This window comes from Urocampus carinirostris, chromosome 2 (genome assembly GCF_059441175.1).
Source record: "Urocampus carinirostris isolate Australia breed hairy pipefish chromosome 2, RoL_Ucar_1.0, whole genome shotgun sequence".
In the NCBI taxonomy this organism is placed as follows: domain Eukaryota; kingdom Metazoa; phylum Chordata; class Actinopteri; order Syngnathiformes; family Syngnathidae; genus Urocampus; species Urocampus carinirostris.
The window spans coordinates 59,607,189-59,616,967 of NC_142350.1; the positions used below are offsets into that span (position 1 = coordinate 59,607,189).

The 9,779-nt window shown below is 38.8% G+C and overlaps 1 protein-coding gene across 3 annotated transcripts; it reads left to right on the forward strand.

Moving 5' to 3' along the window:
- Positions 1-36: 36 nt before the first annotated feature.
- LOC148372764 (uncharacterized) lies at positions 37-6,299 on the forward strand. 3 transcript variants are annotated; one of them, XM_088327337.1, is made up of 7 exons: positions 37-182; positions 1,049-1,079; positions 3,648-3,820; positions 5,275-5,427; positions 5,494-5,646; positions 5,715-5,906; positions 5,964-6,299. In XM_088327337.1, exons 2-7 carry the CDS (start codon positions 1,064-1,066, stop codon positions 6,000-6,002), a joined length of 726 nt encoding a protein of 241 aa, XP_088183463.1. In that variant the 5' UTR covers positions 37-182; positions 1,049-1,063; the 3' UTR covers positions 6,003-6,299. The 3 variants fall into 3 exon arrangements, with proteins under 3 accessions (XP_088183463.1, XP_088183465.1, XP_088183464.1); XM_088327339.1 differs by having other exon boundaries at positions 175-304; XM_088327338.1 differs by lacking the exon at positions 37-182 and adding an exon at positions 311-471.
- Positions 6,300-9,779: the final 3,480 nt, after the last annotated feature.

The window sequence follows — 9,779 nt, forward strand, 5'->3', positions numbered from 1 at the left end:
GACGTCACAACTCGATCTGATTGGATGATTTGGACCAATCAGTGGTAAATACCGCGATGACGTAACGCGTGTGATTCTAAGCGCGGGGTTGCCCATTTTGCTCATTTGGCGGTTCGAACAAAGACAAACAATAACTTTGAGTTAAGCCTCCTTCGAAGTTGAAGCACTTGAAACGCGACAGGGTGCGTATAATACTTGACGTTCTACTTTAGAAAGACGTTTATTGACCACCGTCACGCTTTGTGAATAATTTTCGAAAGCACACTCTAAAAGTTTGTGACTTTAACGTCGAAGTCAACTTCAGGTAACGGACCTCGTTGACATGGCTGCCGTGTACACGATGGAGACAATGGAACGTTACACCTGGACCAAATTACGACCCGTTTCCATTTTTCTAGCTTACATACCAAGTCAAACTTGAAGTTATGTTACTTTTGGAAGAAACTACAAGAAATATGGATTGATTTAAAAGTATACTTTTTTTATGTCGTTTAGACGTTGATAGTGAACTGTGTTCCAAACAGGGTCGGGTAGGGTTACTTTAACTTGATTACTTTCAATTACTTTTGGATTACTCCAATACCAAATATGCTAATAAAAGACAAAATAAACTAAATATGAATACAATTATGACTCACAACACGTGGTATGCTTTCTCTCCTGGCTTTGATCTCCGGCAAAACTAACATAAAATGCGACAGAAACAAAATGAAAATAAATCCAAACAGCTTGCCAACATCATTTTTGCCGTTCCATGTATTCCGTTACTCCCCAAGCCTGCACAAAGTTTAGTCATTTTATTCATATTTAGGTTTTTTTTTGTCTTCTATTGGCATATTTGGTATTGGAGTAATCCAAAAGTAATTGAAAGTAATCAAGTTAAAGTAACTCTACCCAACCCTGATTTCAAATGATATTGCACTACCACTTGTGTGTTTGTTGTTTTTTGTTCGGCACTGCCTATTTTGTAGCACCATGTGAAAAAACAATGAAATTGACTTTCTATTTTAATGTGTTTGTTATTTTAACTATTTTTGATCCCATCCAGGCAATCTCGTCTGAAATGGCACAAGTTGAAGGTGAGTGCGAAATGATTGTTTAAAATAATCATTTTGAAAACTGCAAAATAATTGTAATGAATGGCCTCTTATTCTGGGTTTGTATGGGTGATTGAAACCCTTAAACACCTCAAATTTAACGATGTGTTTTCAAGGATTAAAAGGAGCTTGAATTTTGGGTGAAGTGCTAGAAAATTGAAGATATTGTTGCCATGGTTCTCCACAATTCATCTTAAAAATGAGTAGGACACTGCCATCTAGTGGCTTCGCTTTACCGTTGTTTTTTCTTCCCTCTAACAGTAGCTGGCATTAGTTTGTATGGCATTGTCCAATGAAGCATCCTCCCCCTATGGGTCATGCCCAAGAGGACAGGTGCATGCTACACCTAAACAGGGCACTATAAAATGTGTATAGTACAAGGACTACTTATCATATATAGATATCCATTATGGGCCAAGAAAAAAATTAAGGTAACGTTTCCCATTGGTAAATTGTAATTGGAATTACTAGAATTTTTACAAAACATGTATATAGAGAAAGATTTGTGTCAAAAACTGATGTATACTCGATTTGCTCTGGATCTAAAAGCATATGTCTTGATAAATGCACATGCAAAATGAAAAATATGTAAATTAAAGATATATTTGTGACCGCAAAAAACATGATTATGATTTCTTTAAATGGTATATGATAAATTGAAAATGAATGAATGGTGAATGAAAACTTTATTCAAACATTAAAATAAAAACAGTCTTAAAAGGTGCTTACATTTGGCCATCTATAAGGTGTACAAACCCTGTTTTAAGTACCATTGTTCAATTTTTAGCCATAAAGGTTCAAATAAAATGTAATCTTTCAATACATATTTGGGAGATGCCATGTTCAGACCAATATATGGTAAAAGTTCTAATCCTATTCAGGTGGTTACACAAATTTGAATCTGAAGAGTTATAATTCAATTTTTCGGCGGACGTATTTGGTTTCTTAAGTTTTGTTTGCTGTAGTGCTATAATTTTATTTGTCTGTTATTGGATAATTTTATGAATTTTTAATGGTTTTTACATTTTATTTTATTTGAGACATAAAACGCAGCAATCTGAAATAGTGGGATATTTTGATCAGAGCTTTTCTTGTGGAAAAAAAGACGCAGCTCAACCTCACCATGGCCCGGTGCCCCTCGAGTAGATTTAGTTTGAAACGATGTGTACTATTTGAACACTAGATGTCGCTGTTTTGTGTAGTCAAACCGAAAACTAGTGTTAAGAAGCAGAAGGAAAAATACGAAGACTCAAAATGACTGCTCTATTTTTCTTTTTAATTCTTTTTGTTTTATTTATTTTGCCCAGCCTTTCTCGTTTTTTGTTTTTGTTGTTTTTTTCCTTCCCTTTTGACCATTGGCAGCAAAATGGTAGACAATCATGTATGCTCCCTCTTGGTGAGCTTCATGTCGTTTAAAATACTTATAAAACAAGTTTTAAAAAGGAAAGTTCATATGATGGTTTATGTATTTTTTTTTTCATTTTAATCAGTATTTTTAATGACTTTTTACCATTAAGAGGCGCCAAATAATACACAATTTCAAGGCTGTCATTAAACTTAAAATTACACGTCTAATCTAGTGAACCCAATTAAACGGAAAACCTGACAAAAATATTCCAATACAATCGGATGAATAAAGGAATATTTCTTTGTCGGAAATCCTTAAATTTTCTTAAACGAACGGCACAAAAGACATTTATTTTTATTTAAAATTCCCATACTATGAAGATTAAAAAAAAAAGAAGCTGGTATTATTCAGGAACAGTAGCCTATAGTTTTTATCTTAAGAGAAGTTGGCTAAATTTCCTTTTTTTTAAATGCACTGTAGCGATTTTCTGCCATTCATTTGCCTGGAATTTTTTTTTTTTTTAAAACATGGCTTGAATTAAAATAAAATCTATTAACCAAAAACAAAATCTACTTTAAGCAGAAGTGACAGTCATTAAAAATAGATTTCATTGCCTTTGTAAAACATCAAATGCACAACAAAATCAAAAAGTGGCTTCCATGTGGCGCTGGAAGATTTACAAAATGAGATGCCTGATATACACATAACAGCATAAAAAAAATCAAGATCACGAGGGCTGTAGAAAATCTCGTGACTGATTTTAATCGCGAGACATGACTTTGACACTTGTGCCTTTTAAATTGTGATTTGGAGAACGCAGCACAATGCTAAGCACATTTAGGAAAAACTGGGCTTTGTGTTCATTTTTATCACAAAAAAACATGGCTTTGCCACAGCTTAGCAGATTTTCTTCCAGCCTTTCTTGCAAAGCAGTGACCCTGAATGTTAGCCCAAAGCCACGTTAACCGGTTAATTACGGCCAGTTGGTCAGTGAGAATAAATGGCTGCCCCGTCCTCGCTGGCAGCTTAAGAGCAGTGCGCTTCATTTAACCGGTCAGTCGAGGGAAGCTTAAATTGAATTCAGCCGGTCGTTTAGCTAGTAAAAGTTGAGGCGTCCAGTTAAATGTGCTGAAATATTACAAGAAATCAACCAGTTTATCGACATTACAGTAACTCAAGCACTTAGCATGTCGTTTTTCCAGATATCCAAGTCAAGGAGCTGAGCCACCGTGCATCAGGTCACGCATTTGAGCTCATCCTGAGACCGACCTCTCCTGACGCCAAAGTGCAATTTCCACTCTCACCCGTCAGTAAGAAGGAAATCTCATTGGATGAGATCATGAAGAAGATGGAAGCGGCCGATGAAAGGCGCAAGGTATCGTCAACATGACTGTTGCAAAGAATTGCATTGACAGCTATGGGGAAATATGCTGATTTATCATGTGAGGGGCAAAATAGTGTGTATATAAATAAATGAACACTTCCTTCTTATTCATTATCTATCTCATGTATATATCTCTATCGATCCATCTATACATCTATCTCTATCTGTGACATAGTGAATTTCCCTGCGGGGATTAATAAAGTATCTAATGTATGTATCCATCTATACATCTATCTAGCTATACATCTAACTAACTACTTGCCCAAGACACACCTAAGACTCTAGTGGTTAAGGGATACTATCGACCCACCCACTTTTTTTGTATAAATGAACTTCTTATTCTCTCTATGAAGTCTTCATTTATGCAAAAAGTGGGTGGATCAATAGTATCCCTTAACCACTAGGGTCTTAGGTGTGTCATGGGCAAGTACGGCCTGGCGGCGCCCATCTCTCTCCAGGCCAATGTACTGTGAAATATTTAGTTAATGCTACGATTAGAAGTGTCTCAGAATGGTCAGAATTTGGATACTTGCTATTAGTATTGCTTTTAAGTAAACGAGAAGGTGAGCATAAGCTATCTTAAGTGTTGACAACAAACCTTATCCTTGTGCTGCTGCCCAAAATAACCTACAGTGGCTACAAGTTGCGCTGCTTCAGCATTGGCATCACATGCTAGGCACATTTGCAAAGTTCTCTTTTTAATTTCTATAGTGGAAACACGGCAAGGCAAAGAATAGGGTGCAGACGCACATGAGCAGTCATGTAAATTTTCCGACGACTGCCTATTGGACCACCACTAGATGGCAATATAGGAAAGCAATTGTAATGCCATTTTAAAAAATAATTTAAAAAAATATATCAAAACAGCATTATGACGTACAATACTTGGTGTTCTGTTAACTTGTAAATATTGGACATGTCAAGTTGTTTATTTGTATAGCCCTTAATCACAGAGTCATAAAGGGCTGCACAAATCAAAGACTGATATGACACCATCCCCTCATCTAAAACCTACATGAGGGCAAATAATACACATATTATCAACACAAAATCTGGGTTTTTCATATGCTATAGATTAGAAGTGTGTTTTAAGCTTAGATTTAAACATCTGTCTTAGTATTTTTATTTTCTTAAAAGACTTGTCGTATGTTCATCCTGGAGTGTCACATCTAATATTGTAAACAATGTCCACAACGGTATGATAAATGCCAATAAAGACAGTTCCATTTCAGTAAAAGAAAAAATGATGATCCAAACGTCTTGCTTGAAATGCAGGTGCACATGCAGAGGCTATATTTACTAGCTGCATGCTAACTGGCAACCCCATGTTGTCAACGCCCTTTGCCAAAGTCTCATTTTTTCCTCCTGTTTAAATAAATAAAGAAAGGAAAAGTAATACCTGTGAGAGAGTCCCGTGGGTTATGTCGTACTTTCTTTCATCAAAGAACCAGGAGGCTGAATTGCTGAAGAACCTGGCAGAGAAACGAGAGCATGAGAAGGAAGTGATCCAGAGAGCCATAAATGAATGCTACAAATTCAGCATGAACACGCAGGAGAAGTTGACTCAAAAAATGGTGGCGGCACAAGAGAGACACAAGGTATCATTAGTTGATAAAATAACTCAATTCTGGACAAAAGTAATCCAATGTTGTTTTACTCCCAAGATCCACGAGGCCGAAGTGATGAAAAATCTTGCTGAGAAAAGAGAACGTGAGAAGGAAGTGCTCCAGAGGGCCATGAATGAAGCCTGCAACTTCAGCAAGACCACTCAGGAGAAGCTAACCCAGAAGATGCTGGCTGCGGAGGAGAGATACAAGGTTTGCTCACAAGCACGATTTGATCCGAATGAAAAAAAATAACCGCGTTCATACACTAAATTTGTCAGCGCCACGAGGCTGAAGTGCTGAAACAGTTGGCTGAGAAACGAGAGCGTGAGAGAGAGGTGCTCCAGAGGGCCTTGGACGACTGTGGCAACTTTAGCAAGACCACCAAGGAGAAACTCATCCAGAAGATGGAGACCAACAAAGACAACCGTGAAGCTCGATTGGCTGCCCTGGACAAGAAGCTCAAGGATAAGGTACGCGGTTGCTAGGGCATGAAACGAGGTATGAAAAATAACAATGTTTGTGAGCAGGACAAGAAGATTGAAGAACTGAAGAAGACGAGGGAGTGACTGAAGATGAAAAGCTGTATTTGGAGTTACAAGGCTGTTCTTTGCGTTACATTTATTGTAATAGTTCCATCTTAATATTGAGTGGCTTTCTTTTGTGCGGCTAGTTCCTTTTGGCAGCTAATTACACTGAACTGTTTTTTTCCTATTGATGGGCATTTAGATTTGTCTACTGGTCACTATATTCAGCACTTGTGATACGTTTTCTATTTAACTCTCCGGGTACTGATCATTTCAATGTTTTATACCTTAGTATCTTGTTCTCTCCTGCACTAATAAACTTAAGATGACTTCATTAAATGTGGTACATTTTTAAGCGAATACTCCTTTGACCAAATAGTGACATCTAGTGGCTGAAACTGTGAGGATTTGAGGAGAATACAGTACAGTGGGACTTCGCGGTTCGACGATTCAGAGCTTCGCGGTCTGTAATTTTTTTTTTCTTTTTTTTTTTTGAAGGGGCATCGCTACTTTGCAGATTTTCACTTTTTGCGGGAATCCCCCTCAGCCGACGACCCTAGCGCGCGGTTTTGGTGCGGCTTCCGCTTCACCGCCCCCCTAAACACACAGGTCCCCCCTACCCCTTTCCCCCGCGGACGCCCGTCCTTCGGCCGGAGCCATCGAGGGCCGTGTAGAGCCATCGCGGCCCGAGCGGGAGGCGCCAGTGTTGTGCCCAAATCCGACTCCCGTACAAAATCCTCCCCCCCCTCGCGTGAACGCGCATTCTGTTGCGCTTCCGACAGGCCGGCCTCCGCGCGGAGCGCCCAACCTGCTCGCGTATCGCGCCGCGGGCTAGGGGCTCGCTCGCGACCCTAATAAGGATAAGCGATGCAGATAATGAGATGAATTTTTTTGAAGGGGCGTCGCTACTTCGCAGATTTTCACTTATCGCGGGTGGTTTTGGTCCCCATTAACCGCGATAACCGAGGTCTTACCGTACTATGTAATGCTTGGTTAAATGTGATGAGCGTGTTATAGATATTTACAGTATTTCTATGATGTTAAAAATTGACTACTAAACATCTGCATTGTGTTCTTGGATTGAAGAGAGAAGACGAGTGACTAGGCCATGAAGATGGATTTAAATATACCCAAATTTTACTTTGTCTTAGTTGATTAGATTGAATTGTGGACATGTTTAAGCAGCTGCACTGAATTTAGAATTTTTTTTTTTAACCCGCTGCTGCCTCCTCCTGGCTTGTCATTATTGCAGCTTCTAGAGCTCATGATGCGCGTGCATTTCTTACAACCGCTAGAATAAATTATTTTGATTTTGGACTTTATAGTACTTTAAGCGGGCATTTCACAATTGTCATGCTACTCTAAAGAATATAAACAAACAAACGCGGGGTCGAACATCAAGTTACTCTCCACCGGCCCTTATTCCGCTTACTTAATGTGTTCCGATCCGCTTTGCTAAAAGTAGGGGGGGCATAAAGGCTCCTTGGACTCATTTGGGCATTGTCAACATACTTAATGCAGAAAATATTCCACTTTCAACTTGTTTAAGGACAAATCATCCACCCCAACTTTTAACCTTTTAAACTCAATCTGAGCGCAACGTTTCTGTATAGAAGGTATTCTGTAAAAAAAACGGAAAACTCAATCTTTCAAAACAGAGTAGAGTACTCCTTGACAAGCCCTCACAAGTTTTCTCAGTGTAAAATTGTTATTTAAATGCCTTGGCAACGTACAGCGTGTCAAGTCAATTATCTCTCTGACATCTGATCTGAACGTTTTTTAAAAACAATCCAGTCACTTCATTGTGACGAGTGAAAGCAATTTACTTAAGTTATGTACATGAACAAAACTTGTTTTATCAAATAAAATGAAGAGGATAAGTCCCAGTAAATGTGTTTAAGTCAATTACAGTATACAGTCACTTTTTGTACACATGTGGCACATGCCAAAAAATTTTAAGCGGCCCACTAGTCTTATCTTCCGGGCATTATCATACTTGTCTACTTCAGGCAAGTTCTCTCCTTATATGAAAAAAATACCTTTCAATAACGACACGGTACCTATTTACAGCCCCCCAAAAAATTCTACATGCTATAACAATATTAATAATAAAAATTAATGAGACAATCCGGATTAGAACCACAATGAGCAAGACCAGATCTTTGTAACAAAAAAATCAGGCTTTTAAGAATAATGCATATAGGTTTTTTTTAACAATGTAAATAAATGACCTAAAACCATACTAATATGGGGAAATCGCATAAGTTGGGAGTTGTGCGTTTATACCTCCGTACCACTTGCCTATAGCGTACCCAATCTCGCTTTATGCATCGCTTTCTATGTCGAAGTCGCAGTGAAATTCTCGGAGATCCACAATGCCAACAGTTTTCCTGGAATGAGCGAGAAGACAATGGAGAGCTCTGACTGAGGACATACAACGGATATATTGTCACTAAAAACCAGATGGATTTGATGACAAACACTGCTCTTGTCACCAATGTCAACAAGAAGGCAGACCGTTCCAAGTGTCGTGAAAAATGATTTGCTCGCTTTCCTGAATTCTGTGTTTCTTGCATGTTTATCACTCACAAAGGTTTCAGATCGTCAAAAATTTCTAATAACACACAGAGACAACCAAATAAATATAAAATGCAATTTTGAAATGTTAATTCCATTTATTAAGGCACAAAACATCTAGGCTCATGTGGAAAAAGTAACCCCCTCCCTCATTAAATCACAAAGTAGCTGTGACTAACCACAGTTTTGGAAAAGCTGAGTTCAATTCCACAGGCAATGCCCAAATTGCCACAATCAAAATAAATTCCAGAAGATATTAGAAAAAAAAGTGAAATCCAGCAGTCTGGAAAAGGTCATATAAAGCCCTTTCCAAGGCTGTTATATTGCTCACAACTGGATTTTGAAGTTTGTATGATAAGATAAGTTTGGAAGCCCATTGCTTGGAAAGTACTGATACGAAAGGATACAGCAAGTAAATCTATCTACCTTGGTCATAGCCCTCAAGAAGGGTGACGGACAGCAAGACAAACACAATAACTAAGAAATTAAAAAGGGAAGACAAATAGCAAAAAAAACACACACAAACATTTTTGGACCATGGCCAACCCAAATGCCAAAAACCCCAAAAAGTTGGGCACCTAAGTTGGTCAAGCTTTCGTCCCTCCAGATAAAACGGGACCCAAGAAAGCGGCCCTGTCACTTGAATCAGGGGGACACAACACACTCTTCTGTTCAACAGCAGGGCTTTCACTGGTTTACCCCTGCCGCATCATACAGGTGCCCTGCCCATCCCTTAGAACACGTCCAAACATCCCACTATCCTTATATAACAAGCAAGTAAATACCTCACTCAAATATGTGCTCCAGGGAACCACTGTCAGAGACATTACCCACAAATGGAAAAAACTCAAAAATGCAAGAATGCAACGAAGGCTCAGGAGGTTACACAAGAACCTTGAAAAACATCCAAGGAACTGCAGGCCTTGAGGCCTCAGTTAAAGTCAGTGTTCATGACTCCACTATAAGAAAGACACTGGCCAAAAATGGCATCCATGGGAGAGGTACCAGGTAAAAACTGCTGTTACAAAAGAACACAAAAATTCGTCTCACATTAGCTAAAAATAATCTTGATTATCCTCAAGACTTTTGGAGAAACATTCTGTCAACTGATGACAGCTGATTCGTGAAAAATGTGAGCCCTATATTTGATAGCACCCCAACTCGTGTCATTCGCGAACGAAACGTCTCTGTGAGCCGACTCTTGGAAGTGAACGAAGGGAGACTGCTCCCCACCAATCAAAA

What these genes read in the sequence shown, in the direction of transcription:
- LOC148372764 (XM_088327337.1), top strand. An exon ending in CGGCCGATGAAAGGCGCAAG is followed by an intron (nt 3,821 to 5,274) that starts GTATCGTCAACA and finishes CTTTCATCAAAG; the next exon opens with AACCAGGAGGCTGAATTGCT. An exon ending in CTGCGGAGGAGAGATACAAG is followed by an intron (nt 5,647 to 5,714) that starts GTTTGCTCACAA and finishes TAAATTTGTCAG; the next exon opens with CGCCACGAGGCTGAAGTGCT.